Source organism: Cyclopterus lumpus, chromosome 7 (genome assembly GCF_009769545.1).
Source record: "Cyclopterus lumpus isolate fCycLum1 chromosome 7, fCycLum1.pri, whole genome shotgun sequence".
NCBI classification, from domain to species: domain Eukaryota; kingdom Metazoa; phylum Chordata; class Actinopteri; order Perciformes; family Cyclopteridae; genus Cyclopterus; species Cyclopterus lumpus.
The window spans coordinates 12,750,087-12,766,190 of record NC_046972.1 but is presented as its reverse complement, the minus strand read 5'-3'; the positions used below and the strand labels follow the sequence as shown (position 1 = coordinate 12,766,190).

Below are 16,104 nucleotides of genomic sequence, written 5' to 3'. Positions count from 1 at the left end.
GACCACACATCTTAATTTTCAGATTTATTGAAAGCCCTGTAATAAAAATACTAACTTATCTCAGAGCAAACAGAATGACGCACTTCTTTCTTTGTAACGCTTGTTGAAGTTATCCATTCCATATGACTTATGGGACAACCACGTGAGTGAGAAGAGTGTCTCGCTGGAGAGTGAAACAACTCACTGAATGAAGGGAGCCGGCAGCCGACTAGTGCGCTGCCGTTCAGTGAGGACCGCGGGAGAGGACTTTCTGTGCATCCAGGCCTAGAAAAGTTCACTGAATAAGCAGTTCATGCTTTTAAAAAGGGGGCACGGTGCTACAATGACAATGCAGGTTAAGGTAAAGAACCGTCCTCTGATCAGTTAGGACTTTCTGTCTTTTAATACCGAGTTTTCTCCGGCTCACCGCTGTTCCTGTGTGCAGTTGGTATTCTCACATTTTAGAGGAAACTTATTTTTTTATGGACATGGAGGTACATGTAATCTCTCAGATTATTGTCCAAAGATTTAGCTGTATTGAAGTATTTGTTCATTTTAAAGCCATGTTGGCATCAAAGCAGTGATTTTTTTTCCAAGTCACTGCAAGTCGCTATACTGCTACATTTTTTATTTACATCTTTAAGTTAAACTTTTGAGTTAGTGTCACTTAATTTGAGCCATACAGATCTTCATACCTGGTGTATGTGGATTTAGCTTTACACCTCATGACACATTTCATTCAGAATTGCACTCGATTCATATTTTTTATGAATTCAAATAGTGACAGACCCTACAGGACTTTCTTTTCTAACATTAACATCTGATCAGCCTGTGTTGTGCTGCCATACATACACTATGTTGCATGATTTTGGAGATGCTTTGAGTGAACGTTGTTGCTCAACCTCAAGTCTCCTTTACTTCTGGATCTATGCCATTATGGTTGTTACATTGGTAAAATAAATAAATCATCCAAACATTCACTTCTGTGTTAGTTTTCTTTGTTTAAACAAACCAAAGATGGACATCTGAGATAGCAGGCTGTAAGGGAACAAACACACCCACAACAGATTAGTTTGATTCATGAAATAATAATCAAAACTAATGACAGAAATGCCTTGAAATAAGAGTTAGTGCACCAAACCTTATGGAAGAGATCGGGGCATGCTTTGCATGCTGCCCCCAGCTGAAGTCAGTGTGAAAACTGAGACCATCTAAAAATAGTCCTGCAAAGCACAGGCTCCCCCTTATGAAATGGAAACGAATGCAGTAAGATGCATTCTGCACTACAGGTTCAAATTATTGAAAGGAAAAGATACACAAATCTGTCAAAAGCAGCCCCTGCTGCGTGCTCGCGTTACAATGTAGAAGTAACAAAATAAAAGGGGCTTAAATAATTCAAATTATATTTATTGAAGTAAGCCAATCAATGAAGCATTCCTAACAGAAGTGCCTCTTCTCCACTTTCCTAAAGCCGATTAAGCCGTCGTTATTGATACAGGCAAATCACCTCAGCACATTTCCTTTGACATTCATTTCTGACGACATTGTTGACAAAACTCCATGATCTCATTATAGCACTGCCAGTTGCAGCTTACTAAGGGTTTTATTTAGCCATCACACAAGGGAATGTATCCGCCATATTGTAACAACAGATTCCTGATTGAGCTTTAAAACAAAACAAAAAAGTAGCACATGAAAACGCATTTACGCAATACATCTCATGGTACACAACAAATGAGGCAAGTATTTAAAGCACACAATTGAAAAGAGGGCCGTAAATAGTATAAAAGCTCTGAGAACAAAAACTTGTTTCAGGTAAATTCAACACATTTTACCACATGATACAAATTCTACAGTCTGTTAAAAAGGTTTGATTTGTTCTCATTTACACTTGATTATAATATTTTTTTATGGATTATTATAATCACTCTTGTATTGCCAAATTGAGAAAGGGTGGGCTTTTATAAATGTACATACATCCTGGTTGTCACTGACTATACAACCCCCCCACAACAACAAAGAAATCTCACTAATTTACTACTTCTAGCATACATAATTATAAAAAAAAGAAAAGGAAATAACATATGGGACCTAATGAATACATAATCTGTGACTACACAATAGGTTAGCAATCCAGAGAGTGTCGCGAAAGAAGCTTGCCCCTTTCCCCAAAATGCAGAGGAGGGCTCATATTATTCATTCGGGTTTGGGTTGGCATCAGGATACTGGGAGAGGTCGAAAGTAAGCACTTTACTGATGACACAATCTCCTTGCTGTGAGTGAAAGACAAAGCAAAGCAGTTAATACTGTAATCATATTAAGCAGATGTTTAAAATGTGGATTAACAGCTCAAGCTAATTTTTTATTACTGGCAGGTTTCTGCTGGAGTCTGACGGGCCCAGGAATGTGTTTTAATGATGCCATGTTTGAAATTAGACGTTCCAAAAATGACTTATTATGATGACTTATTCTAAATCTATAATAAACGATTTCCATAGTATTTACCGAATTATGTGTAGTTATATTCTTTCCTTTGTAACACAACATATATAATGGAATTCAATACCCGTCTCAAGGTAATACCAGTGCGGACAAAAAGGCCTATTAATTATCAACATAAATGTATATAATTTATCACATTTTTGCCATTAGCTGTATATTTTTCGCCCAGCTGTATATAACAAACATTTCTGGTGATAAAAGTAATCACTTTTATTCTCACTTTACTTGACTTGGTCCTAAATAAATTGAAACAATTGATGGATGGATTAACAATTAAGAAAATAATTAATTATTTTTTTGTTAATTTAAGTTTTTGCCAAATTGACACTAAATTGACCTGCATGCACCAATCTGACATGTGGTTGTAGATGTATAATATCTCCAGACTGTAACCACATACAAACATGTTTACAGTCTGTAACAGACATTTTAATGAGGGAACTGAATTAAAGGTTTAAGACTTTTTAAGACCAGCATATCCGCTCTAATATACAATGCTAAAAGAGTCATGGCTGTACATTATTTAGTATTTTACACTGTATTTTGTATAGACAATAAAGAGAAACACACCTCTGGATAAACACCAATGAGGGAGTCTGCCTTGGTGTAGAATTCCTCTTTCAGAGAAATGACGATAGCCTGGAAGTTCAGCACCGACTGGTCTTTGATATAATTGGCAACCTTAAAAAGGCACAAGAGGAGCTTATGAGTTATAGTTTGTATAAAATGTGATGAGTACATCAAAAGTAGCATTGATAATACGCTCAAGTCACTGAAACAATTATAATTTGACAGACCTTGCCGATGTTAGTGTTGTCCAGAGCAGCATCAATCTCATCCAGGACAAAGAAGGGAGCGGGTTTGTAGCTAAAGACAAGCAAGAAATACATTGGAGACAATATTACAATTGTTGAATGCAAATTAATAAATAACTTGAACATGTATTAAGACTCTGTCCTAGTCCGTTGTTTCACCTGTGAATAGCAAAGAGTAGAGCCAAGGCCGCAACAGTCTTCTCTCCTCCAGACAGGTTGTCCATGGGTCTGAACCTCTTTCCCGGAGCCACACAGTTGTAGTTGATGCCATCCAGGTATGGCTCCTCAGGGTTTTCTGGGCCTAGGAAAGCCTACACAATCATTGTAAAAGGTTTAGCTTTACAATACATCCATGATCTGTGATAGCAGATATAGCATTAGTCACATTGTGTAGGTTATTGTTAGAAAACTAATGTTTAAAGTTGGCAAACCTGAGCACTGCTGTTGCGCGAGAGGGCCTTGTAGATCTCATCAATGTTGGTGGCCACAGACTCGAAGCAGTTATTGAAACGATCAAACCTTTCCTTCTTGATCTGCTCGAAGGCTTGCTTGGCCTTCTTGGCTCTCTTACGGGCAGCCTCAAACTCTGAGGGAAGGAAAGTGAAAAAGGGATAACATTATGTGGGCTCCAGAAAGGTACTGTAACCAGCATCACTTCTTTCTTTCTCTCATTTAATCCCACCCTCTAACATCATCCTCCCGTCTCACCATCACTGGTCTCTTGGAACTTGTCCCTGACACTCTCTAGCTTCTCCATGGCCTTCATGTTGGGTGCACTGATCCTCTGAAGGATACTTTGCTGCTCGTTCAGTCGCTGCTGCAGTGTGTTTGTCTCCGCCTTGATCTCCTCCTCTGACAGTACATCCTGTAGGGCAGAGGTATTCAATTCAAATTAAACAATGTCCAGTTAGAGAAAATGTCCTCATGCAAAGGTCCGGATCATCAACATGATAAACCTTCGCTATGATTTAGTGCTATATGTTTTTAAGTGGCCTAGTAGTTGTATCAAAGTCTGTCATTTCAAATAAAGAAAGTGCAATTAACTAATATCTCAACAATATTGATAGTCAGTTTATAGATTAAAATGTTCACTGAACATGAGACATACTGGTTTTGAACTGCCAATGGGGAAAAATGAACATAACAGAGTCTGTCCATTCTTGGTTAAAAGCTCGTCTCTTTCGAACACGCCATGTGAAATAATACTCTGACTCCCGAACTGCTCCGACTGTTTGGTCACTTGCACCATCTCTCCCCTGTGCGTTTACATCTCACTCGAGCCGTGATGCTAATTGGAATACACACATTTGACTGGCAGAGTGTAACCATGTGAGAGGCTTTACAACACATTCAATTGGTCCGTGTGTTTCCTGGACCGCTGAACAAGTGCCGTGAAAATCGAAGAATAGAAAAGCTGCGACGGTTAAGTGGTTTAGAATAGCTGCTTTTAACTATATACATCACATCTCTTCACATGTCCACTTTTGTACATCATTAAGCACGTTGTAGAGAAAAGAGCTTTATTATGATCATTACTGTCAGCTGGAAAACCAAGTAACACAAATACAAAAAGCTAATATCACTTGTAAATAAATTGAGGGTTGGACCGTGTAAATATAAGACATCATTCCGCGTGTTCTACCTACCTTAAGGTCTTCAGACAGGTTGCCGTAGTCAATCTCTATGAGAGCCTCTTTAGCGAGAACAGTGCTGGATGTCCTCTGGCTGCTCGACTCTTCTGTCTGGGAGCTCCCCTGGGTAAAAAACACAAAAAGAAAGACGTCATTTTCTGTTTCTCTCCCAATGGTATAAAGGTTAGGGCCTGTAGGAGTGTGTTTGTGTGTACCTCTCCTTGGCTGATATCATCCATCGTTCCAGAACGAAGAGGCAACCTGATGTCCTGCATTTTGCAGGCTTGAAGCAAGTTGTGACGGTCGCTACGCTTCTGCTCCAGTTTGGTCTCAATGGCCGTCACTTCCTTCTGGAGCTGAGTCAACTCCCTGCACGATACAAAAACATTTGTAATATGTATCATATAACATATCTATCACATATATCACATATATCATAGGACATAAAAAGATGTATGTGCGTTTGCAGCCACTGACTTATTGGCGCCACCCAGTTTTTTGCGGATCTCCTCCATATCATGGTTCTTATCATTGACTTCAGATTTCTTGGTGAGGTGTTGGTTCTTCAGGTCCTGAAGTTGTGCCATTGTCTCATCAATGATCTTCATGTGTCTGTGCTCCTCCTGTAGACAAACGACAATTGAAAATTAACCTGATGTCAAAATTAATGACAAACTACATTATAAGTAAAGCTTTCATCCTTCAATGTATGCATTTACCTTCTTCAGTCGCTCTATTTCAGCTTCGTCCTTCTTGACGGTCTGCTCCCACATCATGACTTTCTCCTGGTCCTCCTTCAGCTGATTCTTCTCATAGTCTACCTGGATACCCAGGCGGGTCTTCTGAGTCTCAAACTCAAGACTGAAGCAACATGTTGTGTGTAAGGTTAAAACCACATAGGAAACAAGCAACAGGTCAAAGAACAATGACTGACTCCTCACTACACTCACCGCTTCTTTGCAATCTCATTTTGCCTCTTCACCTTCTCCTCCTCAAACTCTCTGATGTTCCTCACTCCAATCTCCTTACAGAATTCAATAAACACCTCATCCTCCACCTGGAAAACTCAAAAACATTCATATTGACATTACTGAAATAGGACATATTCATAGACAGGCTTCTAAGTGGACTTCACTTTGTGTCAGTCTCACCAGGTTCATGCGGTCTCGCAGGTCATTGATCTCCTTCTCACGGGACTGGATGATCCTCTTGATGTCATTGATGCGAGGGCCAAAGTTTGCCAATTCACTCTCGAGCTTAGACTTCTCCTGCATGACACAAATTAATCAAGTTGAAATGCAAACCTCCACTATAGCAATAACTATCAGTGAGAGAAACATACTACAGTCTGTACCTGCATGTTGAGTGAGAGGTGACGTGTTTTTGTCTGTTCCAGATCACTCTGGGAGTACTTAAGTCTCATCTGCAGACCGTGGGCCTGAGACTGCACCTGACGCAGCTCTGCCTCCTTCCTCTTGGCCTTCATTTGCTCCTACAAAGAAAAAACATTATGTGGAAATTGTTGTGAGTGAATTTACTTCAAAAGAAATAATTCACATTTTGAGGTTGCTCCAGATATTACTGATGGACTGAGAGGACCAACAATAATGGAAGTTACCTTGAGCTCTTCAGTGAGTTTCTCTTTCTTCTCCTTGAGCTTGTCCACTGCCTTTTCATCCCAGCGCCTGGCCTTGGCCTTTAGGTCGCTGGCTCCTCCAGAGATGACTCCAGACTTCTGGAACAGAGTACCATCCAGGGCTACCGTCTGGACACAGGGACACAAGGAGAGGTTAGGAGGAAGAAGACGCAACATTATCATCTACCAAATCATCAGGTGCACATGTTAGATTTCCAATCTTTCCATCTTTCGGACACAAAAATGTTGATTATTGAATTAAATTAAGTCAAATACCTTGTGTCTGTATGGCCCACCGAAAGCGATCCTTCGCGCATCCTCTACGTTCTCACAGACCAGGGCGTTGCCACATGCATACTGGAGGGCTTTCTTGATGTGGGGAGGCTCATAGCGAATCACATCAATCACCAGTTTGGCTCCTCGCAGCTCCCTCAATTTCTCATCTGTTGGTTTCACCTAAGATAAGACAAGAGAAAGCACATGTAAAACTCCAGTGCCTTTTTTCAGCAGGAAAGTGGTCTGATTTTAAGCAAGAAATGAATAACGTTTTACAACTGGCTGTAAAGACTTAACGGCAAACCAGGCACCCAAATCATTTCAATGAGCAGCTTTTAAATGAACAATACAAATCAGAGGGCCGAATTTGGTGGATGTTTATTAGCTAATCAGAGTGATAAAAGATGCTTTAGGAATATTCAATCTGTTTTTTTAAATATTTTATGTAAGTGTAGTTCTATTGGGCCTAAATATGAGCTCTAACAGTTTGTGTTTGTTGGCAAAATGTAACACTTTTTTTTTTTTTTTTGTTGCCACAACTGTCCATTCAAAATAGATGATAAGAAGCATCCTTCTTTCTCGCATCAAAACGTGACTTTTATAAACCAATACACCCCTAGATTAGACACATTGTTATGTCTGACATAAATATCTTTTTTCTCAAGTTTGTTGAAGTTTGATATTTTCATTTAGTCTTGGCACTTGATAGTGTGTACTCTCGCCACTCAAAAAGAGCACTCATCTGTACTTTAAAAATATTCACCTCGAGGTAGTCGAGAGGAAGGAAGGTTTCGGGCTCTCCTCTCTGCTCCTTGATGTATTGAATACAATCTCTGCCAGTCTTCTCTGAGTCAACAATGATGGCGTCCATGTTCTTGCCCAACACTTTGGTCACAGCAATCTGATACTTCTTCTGAGTGGGCTGGCACAGGTCGATTAGACGACCATACTGCCAAAAGAGAGAACAGCCTAGTTTTACTAATCTGAGTTTATTCAACATTGTTATTAAATAAAGTGGGGAAAAAAAAAACTGCAGTCCTGAAATTATTGGAAGATTACATAGCCATGTGCTGAATAGTATCATAGTTATTGTCTTACCACAGAGCCCGGGTAGAGTCTTTTGATACTCTCCATGATCTCAGCCTTGCGCTGCTGGCGACTGTTCTCCTGCCTGTCGATTCTGGCGTCTCCCAGCTGCTCCATTACCTATAGCAGTAGCCAAAAATATGGGATTCATTATAGACTTTTCCACATACTTTGTAAGTAATAACATTATTATAACATTAATAACAGGAGTGTCAGTGCCAGGAAGTTAGGTGATGGTTAGGTGTGCCACTAATCTGTGCATGTTGGCCCACTGGCTTGGATTACTGGCACAACTAACTATCATTTATTTTATTGATCACATTTGTGTTTTTCCCCGTGAAAATATCTGCAGTGAGAAACATCTATTGACTCACAAGGAGAAAGGTAATTTTCTCCTGATCAAATCCAGGGCACGGATTAGCTAAAGATGCAACATGAGGTCTCGTTTAAGACACTGTTACAAGGTAACGCCTTCGATCATGAACTCAAACATAGCACACTGAAGTCATTGACAGTCAGTTAAGATGACAACATTTTAAGTCATTTGCTTTTCTTTCCCTGTGGATGTTTTAAGCACCTGATTAAGCTCCGTGTTGATCTCATCAATTCTCCTCTTGGCCGACTCCACCTCTTCGGTCAGCTCCTCCTCCATGCGCTTCTGCTCATCCAGCGACTGCCTGAGGGGTAACGAGCAAAACATCAAATGAAGGAGCATAATGGGAAAAACCTAGTAAATCAATAAGCTGAACATAGCAGTATTAAAACACTCAAAATGAGAGCACCATACCTGCTGGTGGTAATGTAATCCTCTAATTTCTCAATACGTTTCTGGTTTTCTTCAATTTCACGTATCTTCTGTTTGATTTTGGCCTGGAGAGAAACAATGAAATATACAGCTGTATGAATTCAAATACGTTAAAGTCTGGCACCGGAAAGCTGCCATCAGTATTTATTTACCTCCGTCTCTACTTTCTTCCTCTCCTCTAAGTCGAGGCGGTCCTGGTCGGCCTTCTGGTCGCGGTTGAACTTCTCCAGCTCCTGTGCCAGGGTGGCAGCACGTTTACTGGCCTCCTCCTTCAGACGATGGTACTGCTTGACCTGGGAGGGGAGAAACAGAGGGTGATATAAAGCCATCCTAACTTTAAGCTCAACTTGATATGACAATCAATTCACACACACACACACGTGAAACGTACATGTGCCAGCATGAAGGAACTTTGAGATATTTTGAGAAGTATAGTAGTCAGGTAGTATGATAGTCAGATATTTTTACTGTAATCTTATTACAGTATAAATCAGAAATAGTACCAGTATTTCAAGTTTATCAACAAAATTAAATCTTGTAATAATACATTATTGAATCATAATATATTATGAATCTAGGGGGCCCTCAAATGTGTGTAACGATCTAACATATCAAACCTGGTTTTCCTCAAGGGTGAGGTCCTGGCCTTGGCTTTGTGCCTCCTCCTCCATGCGCTCCTCAAAGTCTTGCTTGGCCAGCTCCACTGCCTTCATTTCTTTATCCAGCTCATCCATGTCCCCCTTGCGTTTCTTGTACATCTTCTGGGCATTTTGCAATGACTTGCGCGCCGCCTCAAGCTTCTTGATCTTGTGAGACGTGTTCTCTTTAGCCTTGATGTACTGCGGCCTCTTTTGGTTCAATTCAGAGTCTTTCTCTCTGTGGGCAGAGCCGTCAAGTAATTAACAAAGCTCTTTAATGGCATTAGTTATACATCATCTGAGAAGTACATCAAGCCAGCTGTGAGTGTGCTATTACATAACTGTCACTTACTTGATTTCTTTTTCAATGGTCTGCTGCTCCCTCATCAATCTGCCCAGCTCCTTCTTCTTGTCCTTCAGCTCCTCCTCCACATGGTCCATCTTTTTACGGTCCTTATCGATCTCCTTGTTTCGCTGGCTCAGCTCTTTGTTCAGCTTCTCAATCTCAGTCTCATTGTGGTACAACTTGAAAAGTTGCAATTGAACACTTGCCCTGGCCACTTCATCTTTCAGACGCTGGTAACGCTCAGCCTGGTGGAAAGATGGTTTAACGTGGTATATCATATGGGTTTTGTATAATAATGGCTGTTATATCACACAGAATAAACAGCAAAGCAACTGACGTAATCCAATTGTAAAATTATTTAGAGGCATATCTGAACAACTAAACTTTACGGCAAGTAAAATTCCTCTCACAGGACATAAACTTGAAAATGAAGGTCCAAAAGTTAAATGAAGCATTTCATTTCCAATTAAAGTTGGACACAAATACATAGAAGTGTACATACCTCTTCTTTCTCTTGCTTGGCTTCTTTGCGCTCAGCAGCAATGTTTTTCTTACGATGGTAATTGAACTGCGTGTCCTCTTCTGCTTTTACCATTTCCTTCTTCCTGCGGTCATACTCCTGTGCCAGATCTCCAGAACGTGAGATTTCCTCAAACAGAGCTGTACGCTCTTTGGGGTTCTTCATGGCAATAGACTCCACAGCTCCCTGACAGGAGAATAAGCCGGAAATAACAATTAACAATAGCAACTGCCAACACCATGTTACCGGATATTGATTTAGCACAGGAAAAATAGGGGTTGTCTTTGGCCGAGTCATATTAAAAGATACTCGGCATAAAATCATGCATTAACCACACCATCATGAGTATGGGCATTAAAGAAAACAAAGCTAACCCACTACCAGGGCAGTTTAACAATTACTTTTAATTACCAACAATCCAATGTTATTTGTGCAATCTTCATCTGCAATAAGCAACTTCAAATGACTATTAAGTGTTCAGAGCTCATTGTTAAGCATAACTGTCTGATCAAAAACATGTGGCTTAGTACAGAAGCATTATGAAAGAACCTATATGAATAAAATCCTCCAGGAAAAGACTTTTAGGATTTCAGTCTCACCTGGAAGACCAGGAAGTTCCTAGCCTTGATCAGAATGCCAAGTTTTTCCAGCTCTTCACTGTATTCAGGCAGGCCCACCACCTTGCTGTTGATACGGTACTCAGAGGAGGAACCTGGTGCACACGCCACAAGCACATTAAAAAGGAGATAAAAAGACAGCACATTAATTGATCATAGTCACATACAAGATGGCAGCAAGGGTCTTTCATTTACCTTGTCCAATTATTGAAAGAAAATGGTATTATAATGAAGATATTTACATAATGCCTAACTAGTTTTGAAAATTTAATGACAAAAATAAAGTTCTAGTTTGAAAATGGGGCACTTTATTACTGGCCGTAGCTTTCTTGTGCAGCTGTGCATTTATAGGCTGATAAACAAACTAAATGCAACATTACTTTAATTACTGTTATAAATGACAGAAGATGGTTATGAAAATGCTGTTTTTTTATTTCACACATATGGCATTAATGATGAAGCATACAATCCAACATGACAGTCAATGGCGGTTCATACCAATGATGGCCCTTGTGAAGGAACGATCCTCTCCGTTATCTTCCTGGTAAACCATGCTGACAAAAGCTCTGTTGGCAGCTGGCTTTCCTACTGGTGCTCCATGGATAAGATCCTTAAGAGTCTTCACACGCAGGTTGCTGGTCTTCTCTGCCAACACGAAGCTGATGGCATCCATAAGGTTGGACTTTCCTACAACAACAGAGTTCAGAATGTTAGTAACTTATACAGATCTAATGTAAAAACACAAATATATACAAAGATGAGTTACAAGTCTATTTGTTCCATTTAAATTTTCTCAAAAAGGTGATGATTGTAAAATCTGGTAACTTAATTTCAATGGCAGTAGTTAACTATTATTTTTGACAGAGAAAACGTGATCATATTAACCGTTTTCAGAGACTAAAACTAAGATTAATCATGACGACTACAAAGTAATTGTTATGCACACATGCAACATTGTACAAGTTGAGTTACAAAAATTTAAATAAGCAGTGCAGAATGGTAACGTCAGCTGGTCGGATCATTAGAATGACAGGTAACGTAGTCCGACTGCATATTTAAGCTACAAGTTGTGGTATCAAACGTTTAAGACAGCGGGGCATGGTTACAGTTAGCAAACGCTCGCAAGAAGTTTGCATTAGCCGCGAGTTAATATGTGCAATCATAACATACCAGATCCATTGGGTCCGATGATCGCAGTAAACTTGTGAAACGGTCCAATGATCTGTCTTCCTTTGTACGACTTGAAGTTTTCGATCTCTATCAGTTTTAAATAACCCATCTTCGTGATAGAAGAGACGCTGTTGTGGGGGAAAAAACCTGCAGTGAGTGTTATAGCTGCAGCTCGTAAAATGTTAGCTAGCTAGCTAACGGACCAACCGATGTTTACCAAGCAAGCAATCTCGAAGACGATGTAGTCACACAAAAAAAATTAACCTCTCTGTTCAATCTATTGCTGCTCTAAGCATATGTCACATTATGAAGTGCATATTTACTTTAATAGTCTAAATAGCTTCATAATCTTAAACAAATAGACGCGATCCGGCGGTGACAACAATGCGCCATTTTACAATCTCACAGGAAGACCCTCGAGCGCGCGAGACGCGAAACCTCGTAGTTTATCGCGAGACCAATGGAACGGTTCTCATGACCACAGTATTGTGCCCCGTATGCTACAACTAACATTAAAGTAGATTATCTGAGTTCGCCAAAAATGTATGTTGGTTTCATCGAAGGTTAATGTTTGGTTCCGGTCCAATTAGCTTTGTTACAAAGCACGAAGCATGCAGCTACATGTATCTTGAGTTACCATGGTTACCAAGGGCATACAAACACAACAGGATCAGACTCACCCTACTGTGTCAGCGCCACACTGGACACAAGTAACTAAATTAAGCAGATTGGTCGGGTACATTTGGTACATCAGAGGTAAGTACTTCTTAACATCCATGATCTTTGTCTGCGAATTGAGAAACATGCATCCGATATGGTCGAAACCTCTACAGGTGCGGTGTTGTCAGGTCAGAATAGGATCAAATCTGTCAGAAGATGAATACATCAGGGTCTGGTGGTTCATTTAACACAGTAATTCCTTTCATGCAAACCACAATAATCCGTGTTTTAATGCTGTGTCTCCTCCCTCCATGTTCATTAGAAACTGAGAAAATGTACAAAGTGGATTTGCCTGTAGACCCATCCGTAGAAAACGCAGTGGAGATGCGAAGGTCTGCAGAAACAGCACGCAAGGCCCGGATCTTCAACACCCGGCTGCGTGTGTTGGGCCTCGATCTTGATGCTCTCAACCAACAGGTCCAGGAGAAAAAACATCAGCAAAACATGGAGAAACAAAGGGACAAAGCTTTCGGTAAATTAATGAATTAAATCAGTTGAACACAACCATTAATCACCTATTACTACTGAATCCCCTAGAATACTGTCGTAGGTAATCTCCATTTCTGAAATCACCTTTCACCAGTAAGGAGCATTGATCACAAGTGTCTTTATTTTCATTGTGTTGCAGATAAGCTGAGAGAATATCATGATGTAGCACTGCTTCAGCAAGATATTGATGGAAGAGAGAAGCAAGCAGCTTTACACACTGACCTGACCAAGTATTGGGCCACTCATCAACGTGTAGAGGATACACGTGATGCTGATCTCAAGTGTGGCCTGAAGGGGGCATTCAGGAGCACCATTCCAGAGGCTGAGCTGGGGCCTGCCAGTATGAAAATATTTCAGGTAGAAACCTATCGAACTAAATCCAGCAAATTATTTATTAATAATTACGTTACCCCCCGTAACCATTTTTCTTGTTTGATACAGGGAGAGGGTATCGGAGAAGAGCAGAGGAGGAGAGAACAAAACAAAAAGACAGACAGAGATCTGCGAGCACAGAAGGAAGACAATGAGAGAAGGCTCTTGGTAGAGAAGCACAGAGGTGAAAAGAGACAAACACAAGCACACATACTCTGTTACTACCGGTGAGCTAATATGCTGTATGCTACAGCCTCTGTAAATCCCACACATTTCCTACACAAACATTCACACACTCTACGCACAGCCCTTATCGCCAGGTGGCATTGATGGATGCTCATCCCAGAGAGCCGTTATGAATGTGTGAGTGTGTTGAAGAGCCTTTTACAATGGGCAACGGCTAATGCAGGTGTGAAAAAAACACGTTTTACAGAGATGCTGGTGAGCAAAGAGCTGGTGCATCAAGACTGTCGGGGGCTTCAGCTACGTACACTAGAGGAGGAGTGTAAGAAAGCTGCCCACGTTGCACTCAACAACTACAATCAAGCTCTGGTACAGTGCACATACAGATGGACACACAGATGCACACACCACATGCTAATGTGGATGCTCAAAGCAAAATCCACTGGGGTTTTACATGTGTTCTCAGGTGGGATTTTGAAATTGAAATTGCTAATTGAAGATGTTAAGTGATGCGTACACACACTTGCTGCAGGAGGGTGGCCATCATATTAGTTGGTATCAAGCACCATGGATGGTTAAACTGCTTTGATGTATGCGTGGGCCATGTCTGTTTTTAAAAGCCTCCATTTAGAGCTGCCCTGATTTGACTGAACGCACTCGGCTGAATCCTCCATTGGGAGGCATCATTATAAATCATTCAGGTCATGGTATTTTTCATGACAATTATGTGGTTTCTCTAATAACAACTCTCATGCACAATGCACAAGCAAATACAACAGTCTGAGTGGATCTCTCTGGAGGATATTCACCATATGGCTGACTCTCGGCTCTGTGTTAGAAGTAACCACATATTAAAGGTCGGGTTTCGTAAAGCTCCTGCTATTCTAACCACCAAGGCAATGATCAATTGACTGTCCCTACATCAGTGGTAAGGCTTCACCATGTCTTGCTCCCCACAGGCTGCCGAGCAGACAGAGACACTGAAGGAGCAGCACCGTAGAGAGGAGAGGGAGAATCTTGCAGAGATGCGGCACACTCTGACATCCAACATGATGACAGAGTGTGCAGAGGCAGCGGCAAGAGAGGTGGGAGGAGGGAGGCTGCCACTGGTTCTGGTAGACAGATGGAAGGGTATGAACCCTGAGCAACTGAGCGTCATCCACAGGGAGAGAGAAGAACAGCGTCTTGAGAGACAGGTACTGGTGTGACTCTAAGACACAATGCTCTAGCACACACTGGTTACGGTGAGCAATTCACAGTCAAGTCCCATCCTGCTTTGCTCCAAGCTCCTCTTCAGTTCTGTCTTTCTGCAGAAATCTTTCAAAACGTTCGTCCCAACCGTCACATTCAACCACTGATGGGTGCCAAATTGAAAGAACGTTTCTTATCAGAGAGAGGAACACCATTCTGCCTAAATATATTCCCTCCATTTAACATGCTAGTCATTTCTAAACATTAAAAAAACATACAGTGTCTTTTTTTTGCCCTGATCTGAAATCATTATATTCATTTTCTAATTGATTTCGGGTTTGTTTTCCCTTGATTTGTCATCCATCTTTTTGCCTATTTGTAAACCTCTCTCCCCATGTTACATATGCCTCAAAGTTGTCACCAGAGAGGTATTATTATTTTCTTTTTTCTTTCTTATCCTATTCATCATCTTGAATCTTTGTTTTGTTCTAAGCTCCAGGTCCATCACCCCTTCTTCATAAAAAAACCTAAGAAAGAAAGTTTTTTTAATGCAGTATTCCATATAACACTTCCACTCAGGTTGAGCATTTATACCTTGTTTCCTTTCCAACTTTAGAGACAACGAGAAGCTAAAAAGATTCAGGATGCAGCTTGGCAACTCCAGCTCCTGAAGCTGTCTAGAGAAGCAGAGGAGAAGGAGAGCAGAGCCGAGGAGCTGAGGAGAGAGAAGAGGATTCAGACGGGCCGTTACAACATGCAGCTGGCCGGAGAGCAACAGGCATAGTGAGCACTGAGTATAGAGGCACTTGTCAGCAAATGTATTTCGGGTGTAGGTGATAAAGTACTCTGATGTAGGATTCAGATTTAAATAACCATTTGTAGGAACAGTTACTCAATCTGTGTTTGTGTGTGTCTCTGTGTGCCCCAGCCAGGAGTACCTGAACAAGAAGCTATACACCAACAAACCCAGCAAGGACTACTTTTATCAATTCAACACCAGCTCCCGCTGACAACACCATACACAGGCTTGTCTCTTTGTGACAATCTGCTAATAAAATCTTTGATTGTTATACTCACACTCAATATACATTGAATGTTGTTTAATCAATACCTCTTGCTTATTTTGAA

The 16,104-nt window shown here is 40.8% G+C and overlaps 2 protein-coding genes across 2 annotated transcripts; one reads left to right on the top strand and one right to left on the bottom strand.

The window, feature by feature from the left end:
• Positions 1–1,370: 1,370 nt before the first annotated feature.
• On the bottom strand, positions 1,371–12,517 carry smc1a (structural maintenance of chromosomes 1A). The gene is made up of 26 exons (XM_034537296.1): positions 12,022–12,517; positions 11,350–11,538; positions 10,834–10,946; positions 10,217–10,420; positions 9,721–9,959; positions 9,348–9,606; positions 8,883–9,023; positions 8,713–8,795; positions 8,503–8,602; positions 7,938–8,045; positions 7,603–7,788; positions 6,840–7,019; positions 6,546–6,692; positions 6,282–6,419; positions 6,079–6,195; positions 5,878–5,984; positions 5,647–5,788; positions 5,405–5,550; positions 5,143–5,296; positions 4,943–5,050; positions 4,005–4,161; positions 3,728–3,882; positions 3,456–3,607; positions 3,279–3,348; positions 3,052–3,162; positions 1,371–2,252 (listed from the first exon to the last, which is right to left on the bottom strand). Exons 1-26 carry the CDS (start codon positions 12,128–12,130, stop codon positions 2,172–2,174), a joined length of 3,696 nt encoding a protein of 1,231 aa, XP_034393187.1. The 5' UTR covers positions 12,131–12,517; the 3' UTR covers positions 1,371–2,171.
• Positions 12,466–16,061, top strand: ribc1 (RIB43A domain with coiled-coils 1). The gene is made up of 8 exons (XM_034537297.1): positions 12,466–12,777; positions 13,004–13,213; positions 13,370–13,587; positions 13,672–13,786; positions 14,036–14,154; positions 14,745–14,981; positions 15,593–15,759; positions 15,905–16,061. Exons 1-8 carry the CDS (start codon positions 12,660–12,662, stop codon positions 15,984–15,986), a joined length of 1,266 nt encoding a protein of 421 aa, XP_034393188.1. The 5' UTR covers positions 12,466–12,659; the 3' UTR covers positions 15,987–16,061.
• Positions 16,062–16,104: the final 43 nt, after the last annotated feature.